Source organism: Zalophus californianus, chromosome 7, assembly GCF_009762305.2.
Source record: "Zalophus californianus isolate mZalCal1 chromosome 7, mZalCal1.pri.v2, whole genome shotgun sequence".
NCBI classification, from domain to species: Eukaryota; Metazoa; Chordata; class Mammalia; order Carnivora; family Otariidae; genus Zalophus; species Zalophus californianus.
This window is the reverse complement of record NC_045601.1, coordinates 40,030,469-40,051,408: the sequence shown is the minus strand read 5'-3', so window position 1 is coordinate 40,051,408 and position 20,940 is coordinate 40,030,469. Positions and strand designations below refer to the sequence as shown.

At 36.3% G+C, this 20,940-nt stretch overlaps 1 protein-coding gene and 1 long non-coding RNA gene across 7 annotated transcripts in view; one reads left to right on the top strand and one right to left on the bottom strand.

Annotated features, from left to right (window-relative positions):
- The window catches only part of TRDN (triadin), a 360,457-nt gene that overhangs the window by 208,456 nt on the left and 131,061 nt on the right, over positions 1-20,940 (bottom strand). Inside the window, exon 10 of the mRNA XM_027601775.1 lies at positions 7,814-7,891. Coding sequence (XP_027457576.1) covers positions 7,814-7,891 — 78 coding nt within the window. The remainder of the gene's footprint in view (positions 1-7,813; positions 7,892-20,940) is intronic.
- Positions 1-20,940, top strand: part of LOC113926623 — a 38,995-nt gene that overhangs the window by 12,976 nt on the left and 5,079 nt on the right. For 5 of the 6 annotated variants that reach the window (XR_003521372.1, XR_003521371.1, XR_003521373.1 and 2 more), the window contains 2 exons: positions 8,669-8,938; positions 10,370-10,473. This is a non-coding gene — a long non-coding RNA (uncharacterized LOC113926623). The remainder of the gene's footprint in view (positions 1-8,668; positions 8,939-10,369; positions 10,474-20,940) is intronic. The other variant, XR_003521370.1, reaches the window with a different exon arrangement.

Below are 20,940 nucleotides of genomic sequence, written 5' to 3'. Positions count from 1 at the left end.
ATGTGGGTGGAAGTCTTCTATTCTTCAGAGAACAATGACAACAAAAAACATGATATTTGGGGGGGATGTCCATGTTGCGTAGGGGGAAAGAAAAAACTATTTTCTCATTGTTGATTCAAAAATCATGGGATCATATCTGGTAACGGTGCTTATACTTGGATTTTATGAAGCAGCTGTTTTTGGTGATGGGGTGAGGATGGACAATGTTACCTGGAGCAATCTGTTTAATCACTGAGGATTCTGTTTGAGAGTAGTGAGGGGCTAATTCTTCCTGAGAAATACAGTTCTGATAAACACTGGCTGATAAAGTGGCTCTCACACTAAAAAGTAAGAATAACCTGTAACGTTAACATAACAGTTGCCATTTCATTCAGAGGAAGAACTCAGTAGACCTGCTCCTTTAATGAAGTAAGTGGTTAACTATAGTGACTCTTTGAACTTGCAGGTTTTTCAGCCCCAGTGGAGCTCCCAGTAGACATGGGAATTCTGTTCCAAAATGTAATACCTTTTTGAAAGAACGTGAGAATTAATATTATATTTAAGCTAGTCCCTTTTAAATTATGTCCATATTTAAGTGCAAATTGACAATGCCCAAAATGATTACATGAGGCGGTTCTTACATATCTGTTTAATGCAATTGTAGCCAATTTTCCATGGCCAAACATATTCTAAAAAATACAGTAGGAGTAAAGGAAACAAGGGATTGAATAACACAATTAGTCTTCATACCCAAATATTTAAAGCAATAAAAACTTCATTATGATGTGCAAAGCATGTGATGTGGGGAGAAGAGTGAAACTGAAGGAAGGCAAGATACAGTTTCAAGGCATGAGACAAATAGCCCAAGATAAGCACACCAAGGTTTCCAAGAAGCAGCTGTGTGCTATGAGAAACTCATTTTCTTTGTTTTAAGTGCTATGAATGCACAAAGGAAGCTTTTAAGGGCCTCACAGATGTGAGAGCAGTTTCACTCATAACAAGGTCCATGATTTTTTAAAATCTACTGATAAAATTGTAAATTGTTTCCAATGTCCTGGGAACACACTTAACAATCCAGTCTATACATAAGCTCTACTTTTTGAAAACAAAAAAATGCCGAATACGTTTAAGCTCCTACGTTTTGACCTGTTAAATCTGCATTTCTCAAATCAAAAAGCACACTTTAGGGCCACAGGTAGGTTCCTCTTTTTCATAATGCCATTTCTTGCAACTTGGCCCTAAGGAAGTTCCAGACTAAAATAGTGCATCAAGGACTGTGCATAATCAGACTCACTAAAAACAGCTTGATTAATACTAAATATGTCCTAGTTCCTAATCAATTATGTTAATGAAGTCTCAGGCAGCACATCTGCACGCCCTGACAAAGCCCATGATCTCAGCACCGCCTGATAACACGGACTGCTTGGGAAGCTGCTCAGGGCCAGTGTCCGCAGTGTGAAAACTCCTTCCCTGGGAGTTGAAAGGAGGTCCTAGCAAAAGCCTTGTAATCCTGCAACATCATTATGTTACTCACTTAAACATAGTATTGGGTTCCAGGGTGAAATGTCAAATTAAATCGCTCTTTAAATATAACAATGGAAACTTAGGTGTCCCACTTTATAAATGACACATCCTTTTCCAAGTGACAGACTGAAGGCAAAACATTTGCTACTTGGTGTTTTATGAACCGTTAGTAGGAGATAAACTGAAGTCAAACACTTGAATAATCTATCAAAATTGGGGAATTGGAGTTGCCTGATTTATGTCTATCTTGCAACAACAACAACAGAATTAGAATCCAATGAAACTTAAGGTGACACTATTATTTATAGTCTCTCCCTTGTCCTGTGAACACTGGGGCAGTGAGAGAGTCACTTGTCAGTTCGGTGTCAAATTATCTCCAGTAACATAAGTGTGTATAGTCCAAATGCCAAATGAAATGCGAGTCTGATGTCTCCCTCTCTCTCTCTCAACTGGATTCTAAAAATTTTTACTTAATAATCCGCTTACTAGCTAGGTAAATGATACATAGTAGTTGCCAGTGATGAGATTACTCCTTTTGTTTTATTATTTTCAGGATGAGTCAGTTATATTTGAGTCCAGTTAAGACATTTAAAAAAATATTGACTCCTATCAGTATCAAGCATATATAAAAGATGACACAAGTTGGGAATTTATGCTGGCGTAAAACCACATATGATAGACACGCAAAACGCAAATCATTAAGGACTCAAATATTTAAACAACTCTAATTGTATAAGGTAAACATTTAAGCTGCTTTATTAATAACTAGGCTTAGAAGTTACCAAGTACTACGGACTGAATTGTGTCTCCTCCAAATCCGTATGTTGGGCCCCTAACCCCAAATGACTGTATTGGAAATCAGACCTTTAGGAAGTAATTAAGCTTAAATGAGGTCGTAAGAGTGGAACCCTGATCTCATAGAACTGTGTCATTCTAAGAAGAGGAAGAGCCACCTGCACTCTCTCTTCACCGAGTGAACATAGCAAGAAGGACATCTGTAAGCCACGAAGTGGGCTCTTTCCAGAACCCATCCATCCTGGCACTCTGACCTTGGACTGTGAGAAAATAAGTTTCTGTTATTTAAGTCACCCAATCTGTGGTGTTTTGTCCTGGCAGCTCTTGCAGACCAAGACATCAAGGGTTGATCAGGAATGTAAGAAATTATTATATCAAGAGGAAACTGTCTTCACATAATTACCACACAGAAATGGCATCTGGAGCCAAGTGAGTGAATGGTGAAGCAGATGCATGGAAGTTGATGGAGACAATGGCAAGCTCCCCTTATTCAAGATGACCACACTTAAAATCAGTGAATAAAAAAATCTGTGTGGGCCAAATAAAATGTGTCTGTAGCAGTTTTGAATGGGAGGCAAAAGTTTCAAACCTTGGACTAGCCCTGGACTGTTCTCTAAATATTCAAGAAGCATTATTGATTTGGAGTCTTGGAGCAAGATTTTACATGTACTTTACATTAAATTGTGATCTCTAATGACCAAATAAATTCCTTTTTTAGATTGATACTGATATAGCACTGACTTATAGATGTAATGGGATTTTTATTTAAAATTTGCAACTACTAATTCATTCCATTTGTGTAGCTGGCCAAATCAAAATATTTTACATACTATACGATAGGTTATTATAATTTGCAAGTATAATGTAACCTTTCCCCCCATTCCCACTGGCATTTCTCTTGCTCTCTTGTAAGCCTTTCTAGAATGCTTAGGTACTTGGCTTGAAAACTGTTGTTCCTTCCCAGACAAATGGCAGTCAAGATTTCTCCATGAGTGGCATTTTATTTTATTTTATTTTATTTTATTTTATTTTATTTTTTAAAGATTTTATTTATTTGATAGAGAGAGACACAGCAAGAGAAGGAACACAAGCAGGGGGAGTGGGAGAGGGAGAAGCAGTCTTCCCGCTGAGCAGGGAGCCTGATGTGGGGCTCCATCCCAGGACCCTGGGATCATGACCTGAGCCAAAGGCAGATGCTTAACGACTGAGCCACCCAGGTGCCCCTCATGAGTGGCATTTTAGCCATTCTGAAGGACATCTGGCCAATTATAGATCATTCAGGTGACTAATACTAAATTAAAAGCATTTTTAGAAATATTCAGTTGCTCTCTACCTCCCTCTAAATCACCTAGGGATTTGCTACTGAGATGTAGTCCTGGACCAACAGCCTCAGCAATCCTTGGGAGCTTGGTAAAAATGCAGAATCTCAGTCCCCACCCTTGACCTATCGAATCCGAGTCTGCATTTTCACACAATTCCCAGGTGATTTGTGTGCACATTACATTTTGAGAAGCATTGCTAAGGTACTCTATACTGAGATCAGAGCATGATGTTTCCATTGCAGAACTGCATGAAATCTAAAGCAAAAACTTTGTCTTCATCTTCCAAAACTTGATGCCTCAGAAGACATGAAGATAGGATCCTCAAACGCTGATGTCTGCATAGTAATATACTAGAAAGATCCTTGTGCATAGAACCAGAAATTCAGGGCTGAAATCCCAGATCTGCTATTTACTAACTTAGCATGAATAAATAAACTCCAAGCCTACCTTTGTTAATCGTTAATAATGTCTACATTACAGGGTTTTGAAATATCAGATGTAAAATGCATATAAGTACAGAAAACACAATATTCTAAATAAATGTGAGTTGAAGAGAGCATAGCTACAAGTGTACCTTGGTCAGGATCTGGCCAGAAAGTGCACAGAATGTGCTGATGTCAGAACACGACCTACAGAAAACATCGCCTGACCAGCCACCCAAACTCTTCCCTGGCCATTGACTCTGTGGAGCATAAATATATAGCCAAAAGGATCATTGGGTCTGTGGTCATTGGATAATGCATCTCTCACCAAGGCATTCAGATTTAATTGATTAATTAATTTAAATTATTAATTATTGAATCATTTATATATTAAAATTAATTAATTAAAATGTATTTATTTATTTAAATTTAATTGACTTTAATTTAGATAAAATGGAGAAAAGACTATTTGAAACAGGGTACCAAGCTCAGGTGTCCGGTGTAAAACAATTGGGTTGGATCTGTAAGTTTTTTTTACACATGGACATAAACCAAAGGTTCTCAGAATTTACTGTAAACAAGACTCAACTGAGGACCTTGTTAAAATAGAGCTTTTTTTTTCCTTTCTGAATTGCCAGAGAATCTGATTCACTAGATCTAAGATATGGCGGGAATATGAATTTTTAACAAGCTTCACAGTTGATTTTGATGCTGGTGATCTGCAAGTTATTGTTTGTGAAAAGTGTTAAATTAATAAAATGCAATAGAAGGAGAACTTCCTAAGTTTATCAATATCAGACACAATAATAAAAACTGCAGTCATTATAGTTTTATTCTGTCTTTACAATACCTCTCTGTGATAGGTAATGTATCAGTATTTTACCAATAAAAGAGGCTGAAACTGTAGTTATCACATTTAAGTTCATCCAGGTAGAAAATGGCAGAACAAGAATTTGGATCCAGGTATGTGTGATTCCAGAGCACAGGCTATAAATCACTATACTGTATTTAAAGACACAGGGTTCCTACCATCTCTCTAAGTAACAAGAAATGATCAGTAATGCCTGGGTCCCCTTTGTAGGAGGGTTTTGGAGGATGCATGAAATAAACTGAAATTCTCAGACATTTCCTCCTCATTATCGGAGATTCATTTGGGAATGGATTTGGGAGGATAGAAGATACAAAAGATATCTTCTTTATGAAGGCGAGGACAGGTTATACGAGGATATAATTCCAGATAACAACCATATAATATTTTCTTGAGTTCCTTATGCCAACTTAGAATGGCCTGCTCAGTAATTCTACCTGGGTGTCCCATGGGAAACTGTCATGTCCCAGTCTGTCCTGAACCCGTCACCTTCCTGCTTCTCCTCCCCAGGCCCATCTCAGTGGTTTTCTGTCTTGGTGAATGGCACCCTGTCTACCTGAATATTTAACTCAGAAAGCTGGAGTCATTTTTCTCACTTGTTGTATCTCGGCATCTATATTAATCAGATACTTTGACCAACTGATTCCTTTCCCATATACTTTTTGATCTATCTGCTTTTTTCCATCCATTATACCAATGTTTAGTTCCTGCTTTGCAACTTGTTGGGACTATTTTCTCTTCTCAAGTGCCTGTAACCAATCTCCGTCTAGTCCAGCAGTATGGCAGTCACATTGATCTTTTAAAATGAACATGTCTATCCCATCCATGGGGAATTCCTTGTCTTCCATAGGAAAAAAAAATGAAAATCTCTTAGCTGAGGAGGAAATACTTGTGCTGGTATATGCACAGAATCTCTCTGGAAGGAAAGAACATCGGTTTCCTGTAAGGAGAACTGGGTAGTTGGTGCATACGGCCAGGATGGAGATTTTCTACCCTATATCATTTTTCTAACTTTTAAATTTTGAAGCATGTAAATGTGTCAAAAATTTTAAAAGGGAATACAAATTCCTTAGCTGGGTGAAATAGCATGACATCAGAGATTTGCAAAAGAAATTAAAACACAATGAGAAAAAAAAGGAGGAAAGAAAGGAGAGAAAGGTTGGATAGGCAAGAATAGAAAATGTTGATAAATGTATCTGCAGGCTGAGTGTATTGCAGGTTTACTTTACTATTCAGTGTTCTATAATAAAAATTTAAGGATACAAATAAATCCCAAGCTTAGCCTACAAGGCACCTCACAATCTATCCTTTGCATGCCTTTCTATGAGCTGTCCCAGACCCTCTCCATGCCTTCTTCTTTTTTTTCCATGCTGAACTACTTACGCTTCTCTGGACCAAATCCCTTTCTTTCTCATCTCCATGCCTTTGCATATGCCAGTTCTTTATTGGTAATGTTCTTGCCTTCTTGCTCATTCTTCCCTATTCTTGGGACTTTAGCTCCACAGCCACCTCTGCAGACAAGCCTTTCCTGGGGTCCTCTTCACCTCTTCCAAGAAGAGCTATGTCCTCCTTTCTCTAAGCTTCCACAGTACTCAGCACTGACTTATTTTTTTTGGTTCTTATCACACTGTATAATCAGTATATGTCTTAGAAGCCAGCAACCAGAGTACCTCGTGCAGGCTGTGTGCTTTATAGGGTTCTATGGGCCCTCCTCTGGCTACATCTTGCCCTCTGTCTGTGGGGACAACCGGGTGTGGCCACCTGGGTTTTCTTCTCTCTTACACTCCAGATCCTAGGACCCTGAAATTTTTTCCCCCAGACAGTTCTTTCTTGGCTGCCAGGGACCGCTTGGGCCTCTTGCTGAATGAATCTTCTAGTCTCAGGGGGTGACCAAATTCAACAGGGTAGCTGTTTGTTAGGTGGGGTTAGAACTTGGACAAGCAAGCTGGTGTCCCTTTCAGTGTTCGACAGAGCTGGCAGTGGAAGGGGTGCTGTGACGGTCTGAAGGAGACCCCTATCTGTACTCTTGCAAAAACTAATGGTGCACTTGGCTTTGATTACTTGTGTTTTATATCTGGCTCCTCTTCAATTACTTTTAATTTTATATCTGTAAACTGAGTCTTGGTAGGCCGAGAACTACTTTCTATTACTCTCTGAATCCCCAGTACTTTGGGCAATACCTGATGTGATCCCATAGTTGGGATTTAATAAATCATAGTTGAATGAATAAGTAAAGACAAATGATTTTGAATTTCTAGCAAAATTAATTATGATGACATTTCCCTCTTCTAATTGTGCCAATCCTGAAACATTGTATTTTGAAGAACTAATTATTAGGGGTAGTATTAGCTACTAATTTTATAAAGCACTTGTAAACTGGTACACACACACACACACACACACACACACCATTTTATCCTCACACTAACTCTAAGAGATGAGTACTATTCCTGACCCATCTTACAGATAACAAAAGTCACGAAGAGGGAATTTAAGTAACTTCCAAAAATTTACTCAAATGGTAAGAGATGAAACTCAGGTTCAAACCCAGAAATTCTGGCACCAGAGACAGTAAATTGGTCAAGTTTTGGTAAAACTTCAAGAACTGCAAGGCACATCCTTGTGCATTTGTCCTTGTAATTTCTGCCTTGATTTCCAGGGTATGAAGCTGGCCATCCATCTGGAAGCTGATAGTTAGCAATATAAAATCTTAAGAGGAAATTTTTGGTTTTCCAAAAAGCAGCAAGTTGTAATTTCAGGACAAGTAACCCGCAACTTAGACATACTAAAACTACTTGAGAAAATATGGATTTTGCTGTTTCTACTGTTACTGTTTTGTTTTATTTCTCTACATTCTATTTTATCTACAATAGAGAAGACCTTAGGAAAAATAAAATACTTGCCTTCAAGAGGAGGTGATGCCGGAGTGGGTCTGGAAGCTTGTTCTGTTGGGAATGGAGGTGGTAAGGCTGGGCTTTGTCCTGTGCACACAATGTAGGAGTAGGCATTGAGAAAGAAAAGTATTAACAAATTTAATATCCATGACTAAAATAGCTAGATCTGTCCCCAACATGCATAATTCATAATCCAAGTATAAATTCATATTATTATGCAATAAGAAAAGTGTTATTAGGTAAGATTTTTAAGTGGATACATACACAGCTTCCATTATTTTCAGAGCCATTTCTGAATATATTACTTTTCATAGATGTATATACAATGTTAAATATATCTACTGGACTTCATAATGAAAAATCTACATGCAATCAAATAAAGCAATTTATTTTCAAAATGCACTTTAAATTATGGAAACTAAAATCACAGAAGCTGAGAGGACTCCTAATATAGAGAAAAATCACCACTATTTTTATTTAACTAAAAATTCTCAAATGATATAATAGGGCAATAAAAGAAGGTTAAAATTCATGGGCCTTTTGATATTGAACAGGTACATTTTCTCCCGCCAAAATAAATGACCTGCAGTTAAGTAAATAATGGGCCAAAGGGAAAATATATTCAGTTTTATAGAGTCTTGAAAGGCTCCCTCAAGTCTCGGGGCTTATTATGAACTGTATAAAAACCCACAATCGTTTCTGAGTGCTTCCTTATCCCAAGCGATTTCTTTAATTAACCAAAACCATCCAGGCCATGAACTGTAAACATTAACTAACATATGATCCCATATGAAGTGCTTGCAAAATGTTTTATCATTAATTTTCACTCCACAAATTTCTGCTGTGTGTTTCTTTTAAATCCAGGAACTGAGGTGGGCTTATGCACCTTCGGAAATCTCACTGACAACGAGATATTATCAAATGTCAGCAGACCTGCCTGCTCACTGGAAGTTTTCCTTTTTTAGAATTTGTCAAAATTAGTTTGCTCTGGTGAGTTGTGCAGTAGCAAGCAGAGCAATTGGAGTGGCGTACACACAACTGTGGGGGTAAGAAGGGCAACAACCCAGGCCCTCGTGCCAAAGAGAGGCGAGTCGCCACTCATTCGCGGATTTCCTCGTAGTCAGACCCGTCCAGGTGGGTTGTTGAGCACGTTCAAGTATGCATAAAAGCGCCTTGTTTTATAACATGCAGGCCATATACCTACAAAAGTATCAACCCATGCAGGCCATATACCTACAAGTGTATCAACCCATATTATCATCCATTTTTTTTCCTCCTGAGAGCAAAGATTTGATAGAAACATATTGCAAGATGCAAGTTCCTCTTTCAGGGTACAAAGAAAAGGTGAGGCTGGGCACTCTAAAAAAAAGTTTGATCTCTGTGATTTTTCCCTAGCTAACATTTATATACTGCTTACTCTCTGCCTAGATAATCCCAATCGGTTTTGATATATTAAGTTATTTAATCTCCACAAGATCCTTAGGATGTGGGTGTATTTTCACTTTACAGTTTGATAGCTAAAGTGAACAGGTTTTCAGGCCGTTCAGCAGCTAGGAAGTGGAGCTGAATTTCCATGGAGGCTCCAGATTTGAGGTGCTTAAAGCCTCCTTCAGACTGCCCAAGGCCAGAGAAGGCTCATCTTTTATAAGGAGGTCCATGAGTGCAGGTGGGACAGCTGCATGAAGCTTCCACCCTGAGTCTCCACCTTTTTTGTGAGTCAAAGGGATATATGTGTGTAAATATCCATTCCCAAGTCTTGCTTGAGAGTTGTTCTTGAAAAACTATTTCTAAGGTAGGCTGATATTTTGCAGCTTTTAAATCTAGGGATAATCTAGATATAGGAAGGAGTTAACTAAATGATTAGAGCTTAAAATACAAGTGGCCATGAATATAAATCAATTGTTTCCAAATACCGAGGCTTTCAAAAATATCTTCATAAGATGGTCCCTGTCATATAAAAACCACTTTTTCCCTGTCATATACTTTCATGAACAGTGATGATGTAAAATCACAATCCTTTATAGTCTTGATAAGCTTTTTAGAAATGTATTTCAAAACGAAATTCTTTCCAGGGAAATTATTCATACTTTATAACTCTAAAATATTTTTAGATTTTCTTGGAGGAACTATAAAGTTATTATTTTATTTTAAAAACATTTTAGTGAGCACTTCGTATGTGCCAATACCAAAAACATTAAACTCCAGCCGTGCCTTCAAGAGGTTTCCAATATACTGACTAAAACAGACTTAGATCATTATAATAGATTGCTCTACTACAGTGTGATGATGGGAAATAATATATACAGAGGGAATGTTGCAGAAAGACCCCTGGAGGAGATCAACCTAACCTGCATTTAAAGACCTGAAACGAGTTTGCTGGGTAAAGAAATAAGGAGAGGAATTGTTTGCTTACAGAGAGAATCTGGTAAAAACAAGGCACCGATGCCAAAATATGGAGGACTCCTAAAACAAACAATCTGGTGCCTTCTGCAGCAGAAAGTATAATATCCAGTTTATAATAGAAATTCTCTATGACTGTAATGAACTATATTATGCTCCCTACAGTGGCTGACTGTATCATTGTGAGGCAATGGACACAGCAGAGAAGTAGGATCAAAGAAAAAGAGAAAGAAAAAACCAGAAGTCTTCTTGCTTCCATAGTGACAGCTGTAAGTCACCCTGGCAGGAGAATTATTAGCTCAGAACAAATTTCTGTTGTGGTAGGGAGCACCAAAACAAACCAGATACGTCATCCTTGAGCATGACGCATGACTTAAAGAAGAGTCTTTTATGTTCAAATAATGTCAGGGAATATTGTTGAAATCAGAGACCATTTTATATATGAATAAATATATAATAAATTATGCTAATATAATGTTATACTAATAATAGAATTTTATAGTAAATAGTTGTTTAGTATAAAGACTATTATGTTTAAAGTCAAATGGTGAGAGTTTGTATTTGTGAGAGTTTCAGCTTTATCACTTACAGTCTGGGTAAACTTGATAATCTCATGGAGAATCCAAGCCTCAGTTTAGGGCCTTTATAAAATGAGGAGAGTTTTTAGTGCTGTTATGGGGAGTAAGTGATGCAGCATCTAACACATAGTAAATACTCAAAATACTAATTTTTTCAATAATGAATTTATAATTTATATCCCATCTAATTACACAAGAGGCTTTGAAACAGACTTTGAAGTACATAAACAAAGACATAACAACAGATAAAATTAAGCATGACTGAAATAGCAGAACTCATTTACGGGAAAGAAGCTTATAATTTTATTAAGAATATATTCCTTTGGAATTCCTGAGGACTGTTACTCTCTGAAGGCATGATTTAGGTTGTTGAAATTTACGTCGGAACTCTAAAGGTGCCCTTCATTTTATAAGCTATTACCTGAAAATCCCTCTGACATTCGAACATAGTGAATTGGCTTTATTTTTGTTTCTTGAGTGATTTGGGCTGGCTTATTTCCATAATACCTGAATGGCATTTTTGTAAGCTGCCAATATTTTATTGTTCTGAGTTTTTTCTCACACAAGTCAATTTGATTGTTTTTGGTTTAGTCAAATTCCACTGGGGATAGTAGGCAGTGTGCATTCCTTCTAATGATCTAAGTTACCAATGTTTTCTTTACACTGCTAGAAATGATGAATGGAATTACGCAGAATCTCAAGTCAAGTAGGAGGCTAGGAGCTGAATTCAGATAACATGAGGTAAAAAACAACTCACTATACTAAAATTTAATTCATCTGATTTCTTTATCAAAAGATATTCCCTGCAACGTTTCTATACAACTAAAGCCTACCCCCTAAATATTGAAACAAATGTCGAGGAGATATTTTTCTCTAATGCCTGATAGATATTTAATTCCTTAGGCCACTGTTGCATTCTCCTGGAGGTACTGAGTATATCCAGAAGATCATAAACTCTTTGGAAGGCCTGCCAACAGTGAATGGTGATAGATTCTGGGGTAGAGAAGGTGTCATTTTTGTAAGTGACCATTGAGTTAAAATTCACTTACATTTAAAAAAAATACAATGTATAAGATAATTACAGATTCCTATTTGTTCTTTCAGTTTCATAAAAATCAGTTGTGAATCTCTGACTAATAGTAAAGTGGGGAGATCTGAATTTAGTAAGAAAATGATGGTTAAGTTTGCTAAAGCAATAACATTAGTTGTATGCATTGCACAAGGTTCCTAGACTGAGTATTTTTATAACATGTGGAATAACATTTTTAAAATTTGGAATTGAACAAATAGTAAAATTAAATATGGTTTTATATCTTAGGCTGAGATATGTGATTGTGCTAGTGTCCTTCATTAAAATAGGGACATTTTGATCTCCAAATCTCCTTACTGAGTGTCTTTCCCTTGCCATGTAGTTTTGGGAGGAGATCAGAAGGATTTGGGGTGTCAACCATTCCTCCCTTTCCTACCCCATCTATTAAAACAAAAATTTTAGGCCCTTCATACAATAATCCCAGGTTTATGAATTTGCCCATGAAATGAGGACCTCATCAGTAAGGAACCACCTGAAGAAGGTCAGGAGTTCGTATAAGGTGGGTGGATCAAGAAGGTGTTTACTACAATATAAGCATCTTTATACCTGCTACTCATGAATTGCTAAATTCTACACAGCTACTTTGCATCCCTTGTACATGGTCTTGTGGAGGGGGTACTCAGTAAACAGGCTTTATCACTTAACTTAGGTCTCAGTTGTTTCAAGGATTTAGAGAACAATAATCTCTGCTCCAATTGGGTTTTTGTGAGTGTTCATGGGCATCATAGTGCAAACGAAATCACTAGGGGAGCACAGTGAAGACAGAGAAAGAACTTGTTGTTAAGGGGCTTATGTTAGAGATGGAGGGAGACGGGCGATAAACAAGCAAGACAGATAAATTTCTGATCTCAGGAATGTAGGGACATCAAAACGGAGTGGTGAGGCGGACAATGCCTTGGGGAAAGAGATCATGCTACATTGGACAGAAGAGGAAGAGTAGGGCCACTGTGAAACAGGATTCCACTAACCTATGAAGCTTTGTGCAGATTAGAAAAATGCATCCTTTCTGAGTGTGTGCAGTCCATCGCAGCAAGGTTTGGCCAGGAAAACCTGCTCAGTGCAAAATTAAGAGGCAGTTGCAGCTCCAGTGCAGGGCATGCTGTCTTGGGGTGGGGGAATCAGAATGGGGGTCTATGTGTAAGTACACAAACTGCACAAATGCCTAATATAGGAAGTGGCCCTGACTCCAAGGGGAGCACACTCCAGTTCTAACTCGAATACAGTGGAGCAAAACTCAGGAAGATCTCTGATAAAAGGATTCTTGACATGGTAAAGCAAGACAAAAAGCCTAAGCTAGGGACCAGCCTGGCTTGCTTAAAGGTCATTGGTGATGGAGAACAGAGACAAGTTCATATCAGAGTCTTCTAGGCTGTTCCGGTGAGTTTGGATTTGTCCTAAGGGCAATGGTAAGCTTTTGTAGGGTTTTAGCACAGCATGTAGGTTTTTAAAACCTTGCTAGCTGCTGTGTGACCAAAACAATGTACAGAAAAGGATATGACAGGCAGCAAGAGATCAAGTGGAGACTATTGAAATAACGCAGGTGAAGAAGTGACGTGGGCTTGGATTAGGTGGGTTGAGGTTCTTTCATTCATGAAACAAGTATTTATTGAATGCCTACTGAGTACCAGGCATTTTCCTTGGATATGGAGTTATAGCAGTGAACAAGAGAGACAAAATCACCCATTTCGTGGGGCTGAGATTCTAGTGGACAAAAAATAGCAAATAAGTAGGATGGAAATAAGTATCCTATCAAAAATGTATCAAGAAAGAGTAATAAGGAATGCTATTCAGAGTAATGGGTGGTGTTTTTGAATATATGATCAATGAAAAACACAGAAGCTGTAGGTAAGTGGATGGATTCAGAGTACATTTTGACATAAACCCAATAGGACTATTAAATGAATTTAATGTAGGAAGTGAGGGAAAGAAATCATTTCACTTGAGCTTCTGGGAACAAATAACACCCAGATAAGGGCAAGGAATTTTCCATTTACCCAGCTAGGTGCTGTTTATGGACTAACTGCTTAGTCATTGTTGTCACTTGGATTATATAGTTTTCAATTTTGCCAGAGGTCTTGTGCAGAGGACACTGAAGTAGAAGCCATAGTTACTTTATTGGGTTATTCTGATAATATATCTCATTGGTAATTAATTTTCAAGGTTTTTTTTATGATTTTAGAAAAGTTTTAAGCAAATGGATTATTTAGTATAAATTGGCTACACAACCCTACTATAAGGGTTTTAAAACACCGAAAGCTTCAACTTTTTAGATCAAAGAACCTCCTCCAGGCCAAAATGTTTCTACTGGAAAGGTTTCTTTGCATCCTGATAGAAAGCTTCCCTAATATTTCCATGTGTTATGTATTTGCATATTCACTTTGATGGAAAGCATGGAATAGTAGCCAAATGCATATTTCATACAGTCTTTTGATTAAAAATGATAAAGGTAATATTAGTGTTTTTTTCCTCTACATCTCCAATTTATGAAGTAGAAATAAATTTTCATGGAACAGTCAACTAAAAAAAGGAGATAAGATTGATTCAAGATCATATCATTGTTCTCTTTATCCTTATACCTTGATTATGATAGAACACCTGATGTTTGGGACCTAACAAAAACAGAAGCACAGAATAATGATCATAGAATTTGGGGGTGTAGGAAACACCTTTGAAATCAACTATTCCAACACCCTGATTTTTCAGATGGAAAAAAAAATGGTCCCTGGAAGGATAAATAGCTTAACAAAATCATGCATTGAGAGCAGATCGAATTTAAGATTAAGGTTTTTTTCCACTCCATTTTATTTTTCTATTTATTTAATATCCATTCAGAAGGCCAAGATAAATGCTGATTATCTTATCTATTATCATCAATGGATCATAACCCTTGAAAGATCCATTTAAGTATTTACTTCATACTATAAAGAGTTTTTTATAGTTTTCTTCAGTTGTGCTTTGTTTAACCTTAATTATAGATGCTGAATTGACCTCAGAGGCCCATCAAAAAGACTCACTACTTAAATCAATCTTTTTGTTACCTGACCTCATTTCCACAATTCTAGATAGACTTTCAAGTAAAAGGCTTTCAAAATTTTCAGAATTATTGTTTCTTCACTTTTCTTAATTTCTTCTAGTTATCCAAACCATATGTCTTTGAAACCCACAGCAAATCATATTTGCACACAAAGTCAACCAAGGGACAGACAGTAAAGATGGAAGAAGGAGACAAATAGGTAAAACGAATTACACGTTTTTCTTTTAGTGCAAAGGTCAAAGCTGGGAAGGAAAGAGACTAATGAGGCAAGTTAGATGGACTGTAGTCTCAATTAAAAGAAATAAAAATAAAATCTTAGAATGCACTCATGCACTTAGAAATGCAAATATCCTACTTGCTCTCTAATCACATATCTCTGGGATTGTAAATTCTTACTGAAGAAACTTCCTAAAACTGGGCTTATTCTAGTGATTCCTCATAACTTGGCCATTTTATCACCTCCTTGATTCTCTTCCATACACGTCCCTCACAGCTCCACATGTTCCCAGAGCAGCCAGGAGGCACTTTATCTTCTGATCCTCAATGTTTATTGTTTGTTTATTTATAAGTTTGGGCTTTTCTTCCTCCCCATCCCCCAACCCCCCATTTTTTTTCTAATCTTCACTAGACTGTGAGCACCTTAAGGGCAGAATCTGGAACAGCAATATATATACTTGGGAAAGGAAAATGAATAATTAAAGGAGAAAATGAATGATAACTGAATGAGTGAGTCAGTAAATGTTGCTAAATGCTACTCTGTCACACTGTTTCTAGAACGTTTGCATATGAACAGACTGAACTATAGTTTTTTTCGTTCTTAATTGAGTACAAAATACTTCCAACAAAATAATGAAATCTTACCTCTTATTTATTTATTTATTCATTCACTTTAAAATTATTTATAGTTCCAGACCAAAGTATTTTCTTTTTGTGAGAATCTTTACCTATTTATGAATGGAACAACAATCTTTCCATGAAAGTGAAACATTAATGTGTTTAACCATGGCTAGTGGGAAAAAAGTGAGCTAAAGCCCAAAGATGAGGAGAAGTAGCTTCATTAGGTAGTTCAATCAAGATATAATACTTGCAATATATTCTGAATACCAACAGGTCCCCTCAAGTGAAAAGAAGATTATATAAATTAACCACTGAGGTGTTTTTCAACCCAAATAATTCTGCACCTATAGATGTAACTTGAATGGTTTCAGTGCCAAACATTGAAATACAAAGAAGTTGAACAACTTGTTAAATTCACCCAAGTGACTTATAAATAGGACGCATGTATGCAGATTGTTGGTGCTGCTCTTTGCCCAGCAGCATGTTGTCTTTGTGTTTTGCATTTATTTTAGAAATAGTATAAAGAGACAAGGAATGAACAAAATATATAACAACATTTAGAATAATAGTAAGTGCTAAACAATTTCAATTAATTACAGGCAATTATTTTGTTGTTATATTATGCTTTAGAATTCTATAGTCGATATCATTTTATAATAATTTAAAAAACAGATCTTAAATGCAGTGCTCTGTATTATAATAAAATGATATTATTAGTGAACATTTTAAATCTTGTTCCATTTGAAGACGACTTAAAGTACAAATAATGCATGTTTTTGACCATTGGTTTTGTTAATTCAATATTCAACATTATAATGAACTGAAGTTAGGTCTCTGAGATATTGTTTTCCAATGTCAAAAATATCTAACATTCTTTACCAAAATGGGGATGCCTACTTTCTAAAGTGTTGAGTAGTTGGAGAAGCTATAGAATAAAAATGGCTCATCTTACTAAAATCAACTTTTTGCAGTATTATTTATAATAGCCAACATATGAAAACCACCCAACTGTCCATCAACATATGAATGGATAAAGAAAATGTGATATATGTATATACTGGAATTGGAATCTATTTATCTGTCTATCGATCTATCATCTATAGAAATAGAATGGAATATTAGTCATAAAAAGAAAAAATTCTGCCATTTGCAGAAATATGGACCGACCTAGAGGGGGAAGTGGAATAAGTCAGACAGAGAAAGACAAATACCATATGATCTCACGTGTGGAATCTAACATTATAGAATTCAAAGATACAGAGAACAAATTGGTGGTTGCCAGAGGTGGAGGAGGTGAAGGGTGGGTGAAATGAATGAAGATGGCCTAAAGGTACAAGCTTCCAATAAAAGATAAATAAGTCCCGGTAATGTAACGTAGAGCATGGTGACTATAGTATTGCTTATAAATTGCTAAGAGATTAGATCTTAAGGGTTTTCATCCTAAGAAAAAGAATTGTAACTATGTGAAAAAATTTCTGTTAACTTATGGTGGTAATCATTTCACAATATATACATATAGCAAATCATCATGTTGTATACTTAAAATTAATATAATATGTCAATTATCTCAGTAAAACTGAAAAAACTTAAAGGGATCTAAATAAACTATATGCTTTAGTTAATTGAAAAAAAGAAATCAACTTTTTTCCATGGCAAATATTTAAAATGTATTTGTGTGTGAATTTTAACTCCATAATTGAGTAGAACTAAAAATACATAGTTTTCAAAATAAATCACAAAATCTCAATAAAGTTTTGAGTTAAAAATCAAATTGAGTTAAAACCTCAAGTTTCATTTATATCCCTAGGCATGCCCTTCCTCCCTCACACATTAGCATACTGACTAACAAATAATGGGCTATTATTCATTTAATTTAATTGGCCATTGCTGTCAATACAAAAGAATCGGTTCTAATAAGGTTGTTGTTTACCAACCAGGTAATTATAACATAGCCTATATCTAAATACGAGTACCTTTAATGTGTCAGAGCTCTCAAGTCAAAATGTAGATAGTTCAGGCTTTATATTCAGTATTACTTTTCAGAGATCCAGCACACTTTAGAGATTCCCTCAAAGATGGAAAATCAAGTCACACCGAATTATTGATCATTGGGAATATGAGTAACCAGAAAGGTGAGGCAATAAGAGAAAAGATGGCTCCCAAGACAAAATCATTACATTTACAGATCGTATTAAAATAATTTACAAGCAGAATAACAAATTCACTTCTTAAGAGATAGGAGGCTTGACATTTTTGTCAACCATCTAAACATGAAGAACAAATAATGGCTCCTTCTCTCTCCTGTCTTTTCTGGTTGTTGGATTTTAGGATCTACCAATGATGTTCCTCACAAAGAGTGGCTGACACAGCGGATTGCTAAATCAATGCCTAAACTGCTCAAATCTGTTCTTTTCATTCGCAGTAACTTCAGGACCCACCAACAGCCGTAGAGATAAATTTATTTTATGCTCTCCTCCATCTCAATTTGCTGTCAGTCTTACCATTAGGAATAAAATATACTTCAAAATCTAATTGAGGAGCTGTGTGAAATTTTATAAGGCCTATGGCCAGCTTAATAGAATCCCAGGAAATTGGGGGCACCTGGGTGGCTCAGTCAGTTAAGCGGCTGCCTTCGGCTCAGGTCATGATCCCAGGGTCCTGGGATCGAGCCCTGCATCGGGCTTCCTGCTCAGCAGAGAGCCTATTTCTCCCTTTCCCTCTGCCTGCTGCTCTGCCTACTTGTGCTCTCTATCTCTCTGTCAAATAAATAAATTTTAAAAAATCCTTAAAAAAAAAAAAAGAATCCCAGGAAATTTAAAAGTAAACCATATCCAAGATTCCTTCAGTAATTTTGGTGGCAAGCCATTTGTGCTCTTGGGTAGGAAGTCACAGTCCCCTCTGCCTGGGGTTTCTATACCAGATTCCTTTCACTGACCAACCAGTAAAGACATTTGAAAGTTATCAGCAGATCGCCTGCTTTCTTTGGCAGTTGTACTGACATTTAGGGGAGCATGTCAAATTTGCATTATATAAGAGACAGAAATAGTGAGTTTTTCTTAAATTATAACATTTAGAAAACAGAGTGAAGAAAAAAAAGAAGACCTAAGAGGCAGTAACCCCCTTTTTAAAATATATTTATAATTCTCCCTGTTGCTGGACACAATATCCAGCCATCCAAGCAAATTCTGAAATTTCCTCTTGGTTCAATTCCCTAATCTATGAGATGGGAAAATTGTAACCCAGCTCCTGGGTTTTGATAAGAACCCAATGAGGTGATCCATGTCCAGACTTTAGCACAGCCCCTTGCCTGACATACCATTAGGATTTGGTAAGGGGTAAATCTTTACACTGTCTTCATCAACCTTGTCAACATCATCATCTCTGATCATCCTCAAAAATCCTTAAAGGGTAGGTAGCTGCAGGAAAGTATGTGTATGACTGAGTTTTCCTTCAGCTCTAGGTAAGCCATGTTAACCAAGGCTCTTTGTGACTTGCCTTTCTCCTTATCCTCAAATGCAGGGAGATACTTTTTTAAGCTATTGCATGGCATTTGAAAAAAGCAGTGTTGCTTTTCTTTGATACAGGGATCTCATTCATATAAAATAAAATCAATTTGGCACTTTTCAACCACCCTGTTTAGCTATTTCTACACCACACAGGACTTGGCAAAGGGAAGGGATGTTGCAACTGTCCTATTCTTTGTCTCTACCTGTGGGAAAATTTCTTTCATCTCTCTCTCTCTTTTTTTTTGTTAATTGTCTCTGACACATGCAAATGTTCCATGTTCACAAGCAATTCGAAGAGATATGAAAAGCCTAAGGACGAATCGTAGAGCCAATTAAAAATAGACCTTCTGGTTTTGGAATTTATCTCAGGAGGAGACAAAGGATTTATCGTTTTGTTTTAGCAGAGAATTCTCTACTGGGTGCTTTAGAAAAGATGATAAAACTCCACAACTTTTCAGCTACAGGCATATAACATAAACTTAAGTATTTCAATACTTGCACTGGATAGATTAAGGATAAATGATAACATCTTAATAATTACCATTTAATAGGCTTAACACCACAATTAAATTCACAAATATATTCTCCCTTGAATGACACATTTGGAAGTCATCCAACTTCTCTTCCTGTTTTAAATTGTGTATAATTGATACTATTTTGTCATTTAAAACAATACGCACTGCTTATCCAGTGTCTGCCAGGAGGCTATCTATAATTATACAAAAAAATAATATTCCTTCTGGGAGAAAATCATCATTACTATAACCCCATCATGAATAATGGAAAATGGAAACCATTTATATCTTATGCAACTGTTTTATAAAAGAGTATTAAATTGTCAGGTTGTTTTTCACATGATGTTTCAATATGACAATATCAATCCTTTTTGTATACCTATTTTCTCTCATTTTCTGTAAGAGATTCTAATTATTAGAAACAAGTCTTAGCCACTGAACACACGTCATTACCTAAATACTGTGATGGTTACAATAGAAAGTGATTTGTAGGTGACAGTTTTTCTTTCAGGAAAGTTCCATGTCAAACACGAAGCAGAAATATTGAATAAGATAGAGTAGTGGGGATTTAAGAGATGTAATATAAATAAGTTTGAATGACAAAGGATAGACACTAAAGTATAACGAGGTCTAATTTGAAAGGATGCACAGTGATGTAGATACCATCCATATGATGAGATATTACTTTGTTCAGTTTTTACCCTGTATTGATTTCTTACTTGGTATTTTTAATAAAGAGTACATGTAATTATATGACTATTCTACCCCTCTTAGAGTGAAAAAGTTTACTACCTAAATAAAAATAAGTAATAAATTCATTATAAACAATCAATAATAATAATCACAATGAGGCTGAAGGTGAGCATTGAAGAAATATCAGGACTACACCTTTAGGAAACCTCTCGTAACCTCTGTGGCCCTCTCATCTTTAGACATTTATATTGAGTATAATCTGCAGATATGATTTAGTACTTAATTAGTATCTTCTCCCATTTTTCTCCCCTAACTGCTTTATACTGTTATTTGCTTTCCTTGTAATAATCTGACTAGATTGTTATCTCCTTCTGCTTTGAGACTCATGTTATGACCACTAGTATTGATTTAGTAACTATTTACTAAAACCACAGAATTAGTAACTATTTAAAATCAGGGATGTAGTAACTATTGAGAGATTGA